The sequence below is a fragment of the Trachymyrmex septentrionalis genome, unplaced genomic scaffold (genome assembly GCF_001594115.1).
Source record: "Trachymyrmex septentrionalis isolate Tsep2-gDNA-1 unplaced genomic scaffold, Tsep1.0 scaffold131, whole genome shotgun sequence".
NCBI classification, from domain to species: domain Eukaryota; kingdom Metazoa; phylum Arthropoda; class Insecta; order Hymenoptera; family Formicidae; genus Trachymyrmex; species Trachymyrmex septentrionalis.
The window spans coordinates 1,058,236-1,072,966 of NW_017304450.1; the positions used below are offsets into that span (position 1 = coordinate 1,058,236).

A 14,731-nucleotide genomic window follows, 5' to 3' on the forward strand; every position below is an offset into this window, starting at 1 on the left:
AATGCTAATCTATTACTTTCTCTCCCTCTCTCTCTCTCTCTCTCTCTCTCTCTCTCTCTCTCTCTCTCTCTCACTAATACTTAACATTATCTCTTCTTCTTTGCTTTATAGGGAAACAATAAAGTATCTATCTTATCTTCATTTCGTTCTTTTTGAAATGCTGTAATTTGATTAAGGCTTGTAAAGATCAAAGGAAAAATAACTCATCGATCAAGGAACGAGACTTCGATGAAAGGTGGAAGAACGAGAGTAGAAGTTGGGGAGTTTTCTATCCGTTGCCCATTTGCATTTACTTTACTAGGAAAAATATTTCGAAGAGTGTATCCAAAGATGCGAAAAACGTTCTCTTCACCATTCATACGCCGTTTTGCATTTCCAGTTTGCAATTAGTGTTCACTCGGAAGGAAGGACAGAGAGGGAGATGACCGTAGTCGAACTCGATAAACTTTCAGGGATAACTCGGGTGTTAATAATCTCTCTCTCTCTCTCTCTCGTTCTTTTTTTTCTTAGCTGATAAAAAAATAAAAAGACCCATTAAGCACGCGTGTTAATATTATACGCGATATGTGCGATATGTTTTACTAGAGACCGTGAGATTCTCGTGAGGCCGCGTGTCGTCGGCATGCGAAAATCCTGGTGCGTTGATCAGACAATGTTATGGCGCAATTATTCCTTTAATCACACGGAAACAACGTGCAGACGTGCTGTCTGCTGCGATACGTCGTCGTGACGCCACCGAAGGTTCCTCACCAGTTGTTTCTTCATGCCTCGTGCCTCGAGAGAGCAGCGTGTCGTCGCCACTTTTTAATATATACGGTCATTTATAACCGGAATCTCTTCATCGCGCTTCCGCGTTCGCCTTAACGGCCACATTGTGAACGCATAAACATAATAAATATGGATGGAAGGTATCTTGGCTTTCCGTGATGTCAGCCTCCCTCCCCCCCCTCTCTCTCTCTCTCTCTCCTCTCTTTCTATCTCCCCCTCTTTCTTACCAGGAAGCACTTGAGGATTCAAGACCAAGGATCGCATGGACAGCGTTTGATATCGTTAACATACGTTACACGAACAATAATATTGACTGATTGGAGCAATCAATCGACCGACGACGCGGTGGATCTCTTTAGCATGTGAAAAACGGATTGATAGATTTTGGCAAAAAGCATTTTCTTATCACCCGTGCGAAAAAGAAGAGATAAATTTTTAAAAATAAACGATACTTAAGAAATATGATTTTCAGACCTTTACCTGATCGGTACGGCAGCTTGAGAAGGTAAAGCTGTTGGAATTGTTGCGGATATATAAAACCAACGAATGACACTGAATGGTCTTCGCCGGTCTTATATATCCGCAAATGCCGGATTCAACCCTCGCGCTAGGGAAACCCCCGCTGCTTATCTTCCTTTAATTTGATCTCTTTAATTTCCTGCACTCAACTGTAATGTCTTATGCGTTTTTATAGAAGAAACGCGCATGTTTCTGTATGTTACTATTAACCTTTGCATTTAAAAATACTGTTAAATGTGATATACTTTGTATTGCTTTACATACATTTTGATTTATAACTTATATGATCCATCGTGATTCTAATATAAAATTTTGTGACATATGCTATAGAATTTCTTTAGAAGGTATCGTATGTACTATAAACTAATTTTCTTATTTTATCTTTTTATTTTACCTTTTTGAATTATTTTTTACATTAATTTTTTGTTGTTGTAGTTTTATTTGAATAAATACTGTATACCTTTATATTTTTTTAGGTATACTTAAAATATTGTTGCATTTTTATATTATTATGTTACTTATTTATATATTTTTAATTTATTTAAATTCATTAAAACACAACATTGAAAACATCATTACAGAATGTATTACTTATTTTTCATAATGCATCACAATAATATATAATATTATAGGTAATAGCAAATTAGATTGTTACTGTCATGTAACAATTACTTTAATTATAGTAGCACTATTATAATTAATTGTTTATTATATTTTAACGACAAACATGTAATAACAAGAATATAAATTTAACATGATTTAATATAATTTATATACAGCCTTGGCCAAAAATATTAGACATCTTGTTAATTATTATTTAAAGTTTTAGCTTAAAAATTAATGTCTTAAGCTTCTTCTTTTGAATCTTCTGTTTCTTGTTCATTATCTTTGTTTCTTTTACGAGGCGATTCGTATTCCAAACTCCAAAAGTTGTTATATTTAATCGGTATTGCTTCACCTTTTTCAATCATTTTGTTGAGATTTTCATCTAATCTCGAGAAACGATCCTTCTTTTCTAAAATTTTTGACAACGTTTTATGAATATCTTCTCTGTTTCTCGATTCCTCCTTTTGTCTGTCTTCTTCGGCTGTCGAGTTATCTTGCAATTGGTGTAAAACATCCTTTGTAAAGTAACGAGACAAGAATTCTTTTTCCGTGTCAACTGTATCAGATGATTCTTTATCGTTGTCTCGTTCGAAAATATTCTTAAAGAAATCTTTGTCATAGTCAGGGTGAGGATCTTCATCAATTTCTTCGCTCTGTTTCTCTTCTTTCTTAGCATAGGAGTCAGTGTCTTCTTCTTTACTGTTTACTTCATCTGTATCGTCGGAAGCAATTCTGTGATTATCGTGATGATCTTCGTTCTTCACGAAAGAATCTTGTGATTGTTCGTTTGGATCCGTGGCATGCGTCGTCTCTTCAAATTCCTCAGTACGATCAGAATCTTCCTTATGTTCTTCTGGATCTGTAGTATATTCGATTTCTTTAGAGTTCTTGGTGCGATCGAAATTTTCTTTATAATTATATTCCGATTCTTTATCGTTGTCCGATTCTTTATCGCTGTCCGATTCTTTATCGCTGTCCGATTCTTTATTACTATCCAATTCTTTATCGCTGTCCGATTCTTTATCCTTTCCGAAAATATGCTTAAACAATTCTTTGTTATCATAAGGATAATAATTCTTATCGACTATCTCACTTTCTTTTGCTTCTTTTTTCTCGTAAGAATCAGTTTCCTCTTTTGTCTTGTCTCTATCATTAAAAGTGTCATCATGGAAATCATCGTTCTTCGTGAAATAATTATACGATTGTTCTTTTGGATCCGTTTCGACCTCTTCAGACGTTTCGGTGTGATCAGGATTTTCCTTATAATCGTATTTCTTACTGAAGATAGCTCGTATGCTTTCTAATATAGGATCGTTTTTAAGGAACTCGTCCCAATTGATCGGTTTTTTATATTCATCAAAATCGAAATCTAAATTTTCATTTTCCTCTTCTGCAGAATGGTGAATGTCGCCGGTAACATCCTCGGTATTATTGTGTAACTTGGTGTCTTCGACATCGTAATTGTCAACGCATTCGGCAGAATCTTTACTTTCCGTGCAACTTGGACGCGAGTTATTTGCGTTCAATAAGGTTTCCGGCCCGTCACTTTCAGTCTGTACTACCTTAATCTTAGCACTTGGGGATTTTGAAGAGAAATCATCAGCGTCGTGGAGCTGTTTAGGAATGTAATCATAATCGCTATCATCATATTCGTTGTATCTCACTGGAGTTATACTTTGATTATTTTTATCTAAACTCTTCTCCTGTTGATCGGAATAATCTGGTACTTCCACATAAGGTATATTTGAAGGATCATAATTCGGAATTGTGCCTGTCAAATTTTCTCTGCGTTCCACTTGATTCTTTTCTTGCAAGGGTTTTTCGACAGCACTCTCGGTTGGCAAGAATGATGATGTAGTGAAACTCTCTTCAGAAGAATATGGCGAACCTGGTTCGGAAATAATTTCCTGTGACGAATTACGCATTTCATTGGTGTATTCCGTCGAATTATCTAAAGACGAATAATCAACACTTTCAACTTTATCGGAAAATTTATTCAAATCGTCCACTTCAGAAGCGCTGGTTATAAGTGATGATAAAATCGGATTATTATTTAATTTTGCTTCCACAACCGGAATCTGGTTAGGTTGCCATTGGATTTTATTTGCAATGTTCCAAAAGCCCGATATGTAAGGACCAGAATCAGATATTTCTGGCAAATTTATATCCGTGATATTGAGTGTTTTATCGTTCGTCGCTTGTACGCCCTGCTTATCTTCTTTATAATTCACCGTTTCTTCTTGGATGCACGGAGTTGAAGCCGCACTACTTTCCGGAATACTCGCATTTCGTTTAGAACGAGTCTTTTCGTTCCTGATTGATTGAGTTGCGTTGATTAGATCCCAGATGCGTTTATAAAAATCGCGTTCCGGTTTAATATTGGTACTCGTTACTTGTGACTTATCTTCCTGTGATTGCGAGCCTGTAATTCGGTCTTTATCAGTGCATGTTGAATTGTCTGAATTATTTTCTAAGGAATTGTAACCACTGATAATATCAGTATGAGGACGGGTACCGTTAATATATTCCCAAATACGTTTGTAAAACAGAGTACTTGGTATCGCTACATTATTCGCTGTTTTAAGATCAGTTGCATTTTTGTTTCGTAGCGGTTTTTTCGTTGAAAGAGTTCTTTTTGGTTGTTTTCGATTGGGATTTGGATGACGAGATTTTTTATTTGAAATGATAGTTTTTTCCCGTTGAACATCCTGCGAATTATTTCCCGATTTGTAAGATGAACGTTTTGAACGTTTATTACCAATTATTTTCTGAATACTTTTTGCTGCTTTTAATATTTGCGCACTATTTTGTCGTTTCTGTCGAATGGCTTCGACAACTGTTGTAATCTTGATGATTTCCATATCAGGATCAGATAAATCTACATTTTTATTTTGATTATTCATGAGATGGAATGTTGGTGACATAATTTGTTTATTTAGAAATTCTTCTTGCTGCTGAAGTAATTTTTGAGGCATTTTTAAGCGTTGAGTGTATTTTTTCCATCCAACAGACGGATATATCCACCAAGGTTTGCTCGACTTCTTTTCTGAACTGATTGCTGTATTTTTTCCCATGGATTTTAATTTACGATTGAATTTGTTGATATATGCATGCTGTAATGTGGGTTTAATCTCAGGTGCAGCTTGCGTAGATTTCATTATGGTATCCTGGAAATAATCAATTAACATTATTATAAATAAATAAAATCACAACATTACATTGAATTTCTGATCAAATGTTGCTTAAAATAATATAATTTTAATAATGTTATAAAAAGCAAATATTCTAGCATCATAATAATATAATTATTCTGTACACAATAATCGTATTATTATATAAAATAATTAGCAAAAATATCATATTAAAAATGTATTTAGGGAGATACTTAATAGAAAGATGTACTTACATTTATATTTTGTGAAAACGGTGAGAAATAAATGATTATATTATATTATGTGGGGTTTCATATCTTAGACATTAAATGTGCCCGTGCATTATATGTATACTATCGTGTAAATTGTGCCATTACATACATATTTTACAGATTATAAAGAAACTAATTTCAACAGATCGTTAATTGTGCAATACTCTATGATACGTTATGAGCTTCTCTATCAACTCACATGTAATTTCTGCTAGGTGGATTAAGAGTAATACATATAAATAAAGACTTATCAAATGGCATTCTTATGAAATTGACTTTTATTTGTAATTATGTACAAAAAGTACAATATAAATGGTAACTGTCATCATAGTAGCGCAGAAAATATGTTTTGATTGTAAATTTATTTAACAAATAGGGAGTATAAAAGGTATCAAACTCCGTACAAATTTCTGAGCCACTATGTATGAATATTTACATTTTGCTTATTACAATAACAATGCTTGAAACAATAATCAATCATCGTACAAAAATATATCATATTTTTCATTAATATTTATATGTAATTCCACTGTCGTGGAATTGTCAGTACTCTTGACTAATAAATATTAGATTTTATTCCACTTTGATTAAGCAAATGTACATGTGCTCTCATACTTAATAACATTGCATTAACGCGTAAAAAAAAAAAACTTTCATTCTTAAGAAACTTTCATACGCAGTATATAAATCACATACGTTAAAGTTACTACTAAGTGTAATCTGCAATAATAGAAAAATAATGTTTGATCATCAATATAAACTCAGTTTCCTGAAATCTAATACTGGCCAATTTAATACTGGCCAATTACTGAAAGACAGTAATTAATTATTTATTTGGAATACTACAATAAAAGCACTGAACAACAGTATCAATACTTAAAATAAACAATTAATTATTTGCTTTCAATATATTAAGTTGCTTAATATTGCATTTCTGTAAAGGTCATTGTTGCCGAGATAGATATTCCGCGAAACGTTACTTCAATTTTCATATTACACTTTATAAAAGAGTATTCTGTATTGTAAACGAGTACTCTATATAATAATCATTTTATTGTAGACAGAGATATCTAAATTATTATTATCAAACTCACTCAAGCATTAAGAAAGATTCGTATAGAACATGGACGCACGTATATCATTTTACATCTCGCTGTACAAGTAGACGTCGATCGACTCATACCCACGTTCGTGATGTACCTTAGACAGTGCCTCAAAGCACAGCGCATGGCGGCAGATACTTTACGATCAGGCGCCTTTGTCCCTTGCGGTGCACTCGCTTACTTTCTCGTGAAGCCCAGATATGAAGCAATGCCGTTAATATTCTCATAGAAGATTCGATAAGCTTGCTGGCTGTCGTAGTGCACCGGACGCTCCTCCACCCATCGCTATAGTACAATAGGTAATTGTAGGAACTGATGTGGTGCATGGCAGTCGGCGGGGAAATGTGGAGTTAGAACGATAATGTACGATCACGCAATAAACGCAATCGTCTAATTCTGAGTGTATGTCCGAGCACACGATACTTTACCTGTAATTGGTACTAGATATTGTGGGGCGAATGTAGACTAGGAATGCAAAATGATGTAGAAGAGAAAGGGATATGAACAAAATTGACTTTCAAATATCGTTTAATTCCATATTAAAAATTGTGCTACAATCTAGCATAGAAAAGGAATATTTAAAGGAATATTTGAAAGTATAAAATTATAAAGAAAAAGGCCGAATGCTTCTATGCCTACATCGTAATTTGCATTTCTATATGAATGATGACTGATTGTGAGTATAATATTGAGTTTATTTTTAATGGGTAAATCGCATGAAAGAATACGCGAAATGTATAAAACAGAACGATAATAAAAAATTTTATTGTTTGAAATGTTATATTTAAAAAGATGGCACTTACATAATTTTGTGTATAGCGAACAGTATTCTGGATAAGATTATAGAAATTTTAACTTACAGATCGAAATACACCATTTGCAACTGTAATCGAGTACATAGTCAAATGATCGCGCTTCGCATTAAGTAGATAAGAAAAGTTTTTATGTTCAACAATATCGTTAATGTACTTTAAAGGGCATAGAATATAAAGTAGATCATTTTTTTTTAAATATATTTCGATCGAGAAATAAAGAGATACTCCATGAAAAATATATATATTGAAAAGACTAGATATTAAGCACTGCTAAGTGTTATAGTCATTATAGAAGACCGCGATGCTGAAAGATGACGATAGACGGTTACATGCAAGGAATGATTCAATTTGATTGAAGTTTACTATGTACAAAGAGTATATCATAGTTGTAGTATTGTAATGTTTGATCGAAAGTAATGTGTTACAAAAAATAAAATAGCGATAGAAGAAATTATTTTAAATGTATTATAAAAAAATTGTTGCTGTATCAATGAAAGTTTAAATAATAAAATACTAAATGCAATGCAAATTATACGTGACTTAAGGTAACATATATAAATTACGACAAAATTTTATAATAAACATTTAGATATTTGTGAATGAAATTTTGAAGTGCAGTTTGCAGACTCTGGCAATATTAATTGTTACACGTATATTAAGTAAAAAAAAAGTAAAATAAAATAAAAAATTTTGAAGCTCATACGTGAGAGAAAATACAATTACAAATCTAAAATGTAAGGTTGGAGCACAAACATTTACCTCGCAAACACAATAGAGTAGTAAGTCTTAAGCCTTAAGGAATTGACCAATCGTAGTTGATTATTCTTCTCACATTCGACTGTGATTGATCAATTTCTTAAGGTTTAAGACTTATTACTCTATTGTGTTTGCGGGGTTACATAACGCATAGTGCACGTAGTATAAGATAATTATTCAATCAAAACCTTTATTTCATATATAGCTGGAAAGATTCTGATTGATCTCTTATACTTTATATATACTATATATATTATCTAAAGGTTTGTGCTCATATGCAGCATTGAAGGTTTGATGTTACACAGTCACAAACAACTTTCGTACAAACAAAAAAGATCAACGTCAAAATTGAAACTCGATATATAAATAACATTCTATATTTCGAATAGTGAGTATGTTACGTGTAAAATTCTTGTTGTCTTTTGTATGAAAGTGAAGTATAACGCACGATGCATTTTTACTAAAAAAAAGTTGTATGTACATTTTGTTGATAAGGATTACTGTGGAAGCTAAAGGTGTCCTGTAACTTTGCCAAGGGTCCAGATCGATATTACGTTATTTTTAATCTATCGGTATTAAAAAGTTAAAGTTTACTATCGTGGTATGATCACATCAACATATTTACGAGTTATTATTAAAAAAAGTTTGAGATTGTAATTCATGAATCAATTATTATGAATCACTTTAAACAGCGACTCAAGTATGATTGACTGGCCAACTCTGTACTTTATCGCACTATGTGATATAATCAATTTATTCTACTTAAGCATGACTTATCGCGTCTAATTGTTTGTTCTATTTCAACACGTGCGTGCCTACGGGATGATCTTGTGTTATAGTGCCTAAGGGTTGGGCTTCTTGACTCGTGGCTCGGTTGTTACGTGGTGGTGTTCGTCTAAGGGCACTCTGTTTATATCTAGATTGGTGAAACAGGTCTTCCTTTATTTCCCCAATTGCCCGTATGGGTCTGCTAGATTACTCACGTATTGCTCGGCGGCGTGACTCGTCGCCGGAAATTCAGCCCATTTTGACAAATCGATGCCGGGTATAATACCACTACGACATGGGACTCGAGGATTTCTGTTATAAAATTAAGGACAGTATATATTATATATTATAGTCATTTTAAAAAAATTTCTCTAAAAATTTTTTAAGATCAAATAAAAATTGAAGCAAAGTAGAAACAAAATTAATTAGTCAATATAATAGATAAAATAAATGAAATAAATGAAGATACAAAATATATTAATAGTAATAGCAAATATTTTTATAGACTCCATTTCTTTACAGTATAAATGGAATATATATAAAGTTATGATATATATCATGTTTTTTTTATTTTTAAATATTTGATTCAATAAATCATTATTTATTATTATAAACCAACTTACATTTCGTGATCAGGAAGGACCATCGGATAGATTTGTACCGTATCAATAAGATCAGTATTGTCGCAGATCAATCTGGCGAGCTTCGCCTTTCGAATTTCGTTCAGTTGTTCTAGGAAAATAAAAGTAAAAATGCAATTTTAGAAGGTACTGCACTTCGATTATATATGCACATATCGACTGAATGTCGCGAGTCCTTGGCTCACGCGACTCCCACCGGGAAAAGAATTTGAAAGGGTCTTACCGAGAGTGAAGGACGATGGCTGGTTCGGCAACTCGTACCAGAATCTGTCACCACGACGCGAATGACTGAACTGTGTGGCAATTAGGCAAGCGAAGGTTGGCCCAAGCATGCTACCCGGAAGTGGTCTTTCGGATACGCCGCCCGACCATAAATCGACGTCCGCAGGATGTCTGAAAAGGAGCATGGCCGAGATGAAGCCGTTATTTCCGAATACGCTATTTTTAGCATCGATCGGTCCGCTGACTGAATAATGAGATGTTAAACTTGATCGACCGATCTTTCGATACTCCGAAGGTTCCGGATTTTACAGACGTGTAATACTCACTCAAAAATAGTACTATATCGTCTGACAGTTTCGTTTGGCATGGAACCGAACAATTCATCGAAAGTGTTGGCATCAGGAAGGCCGCAGTACTTCCTAAAATTATAAAATCGCAAAATTATATACATATCGCTGTGTTGATAGAAAAGTCATACAGTTAAAAATTGATAACTTTTTAATAGAGTATTTAAACAATTCTTTCTGAATTGGAACGTTTTAGTTAGATTCGTGAATAATGTATAATTTCTTTTTTCTTTCTACTGTTATACTAATTTTCTATTATAATGTATTCTCTTTAAAACTGTGTCATGAGTTCTCAAAATTTAAACACTATAATTCCTAATATAGGGTTTTGTAAATTTTATTCTTTATCAGATTTGTAACACTTTTTCATATGAGCAATTTGTTGATAAATGCATTATTTTTCATAGTAATATAGTAATCTGTAGATTCGATTTTCTTTATCTCAAAAATCATTTTATACTTTTACCACTTTTCTATCAACAATGCGATATATTACTGAAAATTTATTTTTGGTAATGTATTTGAACTTTCTAATTTGTGACAGAAAATTAGTTTTCTCGATGACTTTTCCGTAATTTTATTATCATTCAACTTTACTTCTGTTCAGTCTTTCGTTCTATTTATTTATGCTTAGTGTACGCTGACTATACAGAAGATTGTTATTGTGGTATACAGATATCGCTCTTAACTACAGTTAATCAAATAAGTTTATTAATACAAGTACGGCTTAACAATAATTCACCTGAACTCCATATAACTTGGAATACCAAACTCGCGGCCGCGTTGCATGTTAAAGGATACCAAATCCAGTCCGAATTTTGCTCCAACTTTTTTGAAGAGATGATTTGTCACCTGTAAAGAATAAACCGTATAGTATGGCATAATTTGTATAATGTATAATTTGTTTATGTTAATCATTGTTTTACTTCTTGCGTTATAGAATCGTCCATAGCTTGAGCGACTTGGTTCATCAAGCCCATTAAATATTCATCGAATACACCAGCCCGGTACAAGTCATACGGACGTCTTATCAAATCTGAGAGTCTCTTTGAAGCTATAAAGATAAACATAAATAATTTGAAATCATATTTAAAGGAAAGAAAAATTAAATATTCTAACGAAAAATTGATGAGAGAGAGAGAGAGAGAGAGAGAGAGAGAGAGAGAGCCACTTTATTATCCCTAATATTAAATATTTTAATAAGCAAGTTTTAAAATAAATTTCAGAATTTATTTAAAGTAATTGATGAAATTTTATTATTTATATACATATTACGAATTTAAAATTTATCTGTTTAGAAGAGCAGTTCCTATTTAGCCTGTAAGATTAAAAAAAAGATTAAAAAAAAATTATTAAAGAATATATATAATCAACAGAAACGATTTCTAATATGGCTTGTTAGTGCAATATAATCTTGCTATGGAATTATATATTGTCGCCTTACCAATAAATTTATGAGCTTTACTCCATCGTTCTACAGCCGTAGGCAATAGCGAGTGACCGAATCTAAAGGCAGCAGCAGCGAAAGCGTCTATTACGCCTGGATTTATGCTCGAATCGTATCCATCCCAGTATTTCTATGGAAAATTGATATCTTAATCAATGCGGTTATTACTGTTATTACTGTCAAAAGCTGTTCAACGAACGGCAAAAAATAAACGAAAAATGTATATCGTTAAATCTTAATTATTATAATAATGTATATACATTCATAATTATTAAATATTGTTATTTTTGCATTTAAAAAATGAATTACTTTATTAACAATTTTTATAATATTTATTAACGATGTTTTAAAATTATTTTTGTTTATAACAAATTATGTCTTTGTAATTTGTGCATAAATATGTCATAAATTTTGTTTCAATTTGTTTCAGTGTCGTCAGTTCAACTTACTTCCTTCTCGAGGAGAAGTCCGAATTTCTCCATGACATCTTTGCCGAGTAATATGGGGAGGAACTCGTTATAAGTGACGTGTTGGATTTCCGCGATGACGATGCGCCTAGCTTCCTGAAAGAGAATCTCATCGTCCCAGTGCGGATTTATGACGGCCAATGCTTTAGCAATCCGGTTATGCTCTCGCGCCATTAAAGTGTGCATACAGGTAAGTACCAACTGTTCGTTTACACGAATCTCACCTATAAGTAACAGAATTGATACAATACATTTCCGAGATTTTAAAAGGATGATTAATTTTTGAAATTGAGAATGGCAGACGCGATGTGCTTACATAAAAAGAATCGAATAATTCTATAGTTTCCAAGATGCTTTAATCAGCTTAAGAGATTTATTAAAGTACATATAGACTCAATACATGATAATTCATTGAATCATGTAACGCAAAACGAAGATTACGATGCATCAATATAAGTCAGATAAAGGCTTTTATTGTTAAATAACCAAAATTTAAACACAAAAAAAATAATCTTTGTAATGTATCTTGATGTTCAAAATATTAGAAGTACATAGAGAATTCAATTGGAAAATATTGAAAGTTTATAAAGAATGTAATCGCTTTATCGCATGAATATTTACATTTATAGGCTTGTATTGGCCTCGATTTAATTTGTTATAGTTTTCTAAAGTCCTGTTGCATAATGCATTATAACAATCCATTTCACACAAAGAACGTATAAATTGTAATTTTCATTAAACGTACTGTAGCTTATACTAATTTAATAATTTATTAGCTATTGTACCAAGTAATTTTAATTAATTTAAATGATTTAAATGAAGATGACTAAATATGATAAAATTTCCCAGAGTATAATTCCTTTGCTATCGAAGCGTATCATCGAGTTCTTGTATTAATAACAGTAGAAACAAGAAATGTTTATCTCATTTATCTCGTGTGAGTGATTAACATAATTTAATTTAATGAGTCAGTGTACGAAACTAAACCGAGATGAAAAATTGTTATCTTATTGGTTGCATAAAAAGTTGTTATCTTGTTATTACATAAACCTTTGTCTAGACGAATGGAAAATAATAATTATTGCAGCACGTGCGATTTTTTTTTCTAAATATTTCTATGACTTAATAAAAGTCGACGTCCTTGCGTCGCAGCCATTCTCTTTCTCACCTGTATCGATTGGTGTGCTGATAATTATGTGATACGGTGCTTACCCCGTAATAGCAAAAGCGAGCATTAAGTTGATTATTATACCATCCGAAATTTTTAAAAACTTAAATAATGACAGCAGATCTTGGGCAGCAATTGATTTTTCCGTAACATGCGATTAACATAAGTACAGAGTATGGGTGATGTTGCTGCTGAATGCTCCCACGATTGACGTGTGGGAGATTTACGGTTTAACACGCCGTAGCTCCGGGTCCAGGTATTCCACATGATTTATGGAATCGGTGTGCGCGATAAGTGCATACAATTATCACCACGATCGAATTGTTTTGTCTCGTGAAATTGCCGACCAGATTCACTGTGCATATCACTGAAAGGTTTCGCGGATGATCGACGAATTGACGTGGGAAAATGACTCCCGGGCGAGTATATGAAACGTAGGTGCTAGGCAAAATCGATCGGGGCAATCGATCATGGCTATCTCTCTCTCTCAGAGAGAGAGAGAGAGAGAGAGCGAGAGGCGCTTAGTAAACGGCGCCACGAGAAGGCAGTAACGAGCGTGACTTACCGCTCCATTGTTCTTATACCATGAGACGCAGAAAAATCGCCAGAAATTAGAATAGTTACATTAGTGCGGTTACATTCGACTTAGGCTGATTCGTGTATCGTACGCTTATTGTAAATTCAAATAGATATAATCGTGCTAATAGCTCGCGCCTTACATTGCGTTTTTAAGCTATATTTACCACTTTACGAAAGTCAATCTCTTTTAGAGCGAAGCGATTGATTTGTCACGACTGCAATCCATAATACATTATATACACGCAAGGACATAACTATGAAATAATGCGTGATATGTAAAAAATACTGGAAAATACCGTAGAATATTACAAAGAATATTTTAAACCGACTAAATATTTTGTTTGTCATACGTTCTAACAATTTTCGACTTTTGGAGCAAGCACGAGATAAATAATTTTTTACAATAAAACATTTTAACGATTCAAATCGTAAATTAATTTTGATAAAATATTAAGTTTCTATTATCAATTATTCTGATTTTTTACGTTTGACGTTTTAAACGTCTAATTTTCAAATATTTTAATATTTTACATTAAGTAAGTCTGGCGCCATTATTTAAGTCGCGATGTTAAAACAGCATTTTTTTTAAGTTAATCTTAATATTAAAATTAATTATAAATATAACGAAAAATATTTATAAATGTAAATTACCAGCTTCGAAGCAATACATCGATCGGTTTGGTCGAGTACATCCTTCATCCGGTATATCCAACTTTAGCGGCAATAGATCTTTAAGGCCATACTCTGCAAAGACTGGATTCATTCGTAGTAATCCGCCATAGCCTGTTCGGAGTTTTCTAAAAAGTGAAATAAGAAGATATATAGGAATCTTAAAAGCTATGTGCAAATGATAATATTAATGTAATTAATCCGTCATTATCTTTTACTTTCCCTTTAATACTTTTATATCGTGTTTCTATATCATATGATTAGATATGTTTCTATATCGCATATGATTAGACGATTTGAGATTTTACGAAAATCAGTTTGATAGTCTAATATTTTCAAATTATTTGAAATATTAAAATATTTTTGAGAGAAAATGAGATAGAGAAATATTAGGTTGAGTAAAAAGTTATCGCGTATTTTTTAGCTCAAAGT

General features: G+C 32.7%; 2 protein-coding genes across 6 annotated transcripts in view; both read right to left on the reverse strand.

Moving 5' to 3' along the window:
* Window positions 1-1,293, reverse strand: part of LOC108757000 (eclosion hormone) — a 2,641-nt gene extending 1,348 nt beyond the window's left edge. The window contains exon 1 of one of the 3 annotated variants that reach the window (XM_018501224.1): window positions 1,249-1,293. The gene's annotated coding sequence lies outside the window, so the exon portion shown is untranslated. Of the gene's footprint in view, window positions 1-750; window positions 815-1,242 lie in introns of those variants that run through there. The other 2 variants (XM_018501225.1, XM_018501226.1) reach the window with 2 other exon arrangements.
* Window positions 1,294-2,132: 839 nt separating this feature from the next.
* Window positions 2,133-14,731, reverse strand: part of LOC108757050 (peroxidase) — a 28,266-nt gene continuing 15,667 nt past the window's right edge. Inside the window, exons 8-17 of one of the 3 annotated variants that reach the window (XM_018501335.1) lie at window positions 14,282-14,427; window positions 11,866-12,107; window positions 11,414-11,546; window positions 10,896-11,023; window positions 10,712-10,821; window positions 9,949-10,041; window positions 9,624-9,793; window positions 9,383-9,491; window positions 8,975-9,071; window positions 2,133-5,060 (exon numbers count right to left, since the gene is read on the reverse strand). In XM_018501335.1, coding sequence (XP_018356837.1) covers window positions 2,133-5,060; window positions 8,975-9,071; window positions 9,383-9,491; window positions 9,624-9,793; window positions 9,949-10,041; window positions 10,712-10,821; window positions 10,896-11,023; window positions 11,414-11,546; window positions 11,866-12,107; window positions 14,282-14,427 — 4,156 coding nt within the window. Of the gene's footprint in view, window positions 5,061-6,241; window positions 6,706-7,937; window positions 8,908-8,974; window positions 9,072-9,382; window positions 9,492-9,623; window positions 9,794-9,948; window positions 10,042-10,711; window positions 10,822-10,895; window positions 11,024-11,413; window positions 11,547-11,865; window positions 12,108-14,281; window positions 14,428-14,731 lie in introns of those variants that run through there. The other 2 variants (XM_018501337.1, XM_018501338.1) reach the window with 2 other exon arrangements.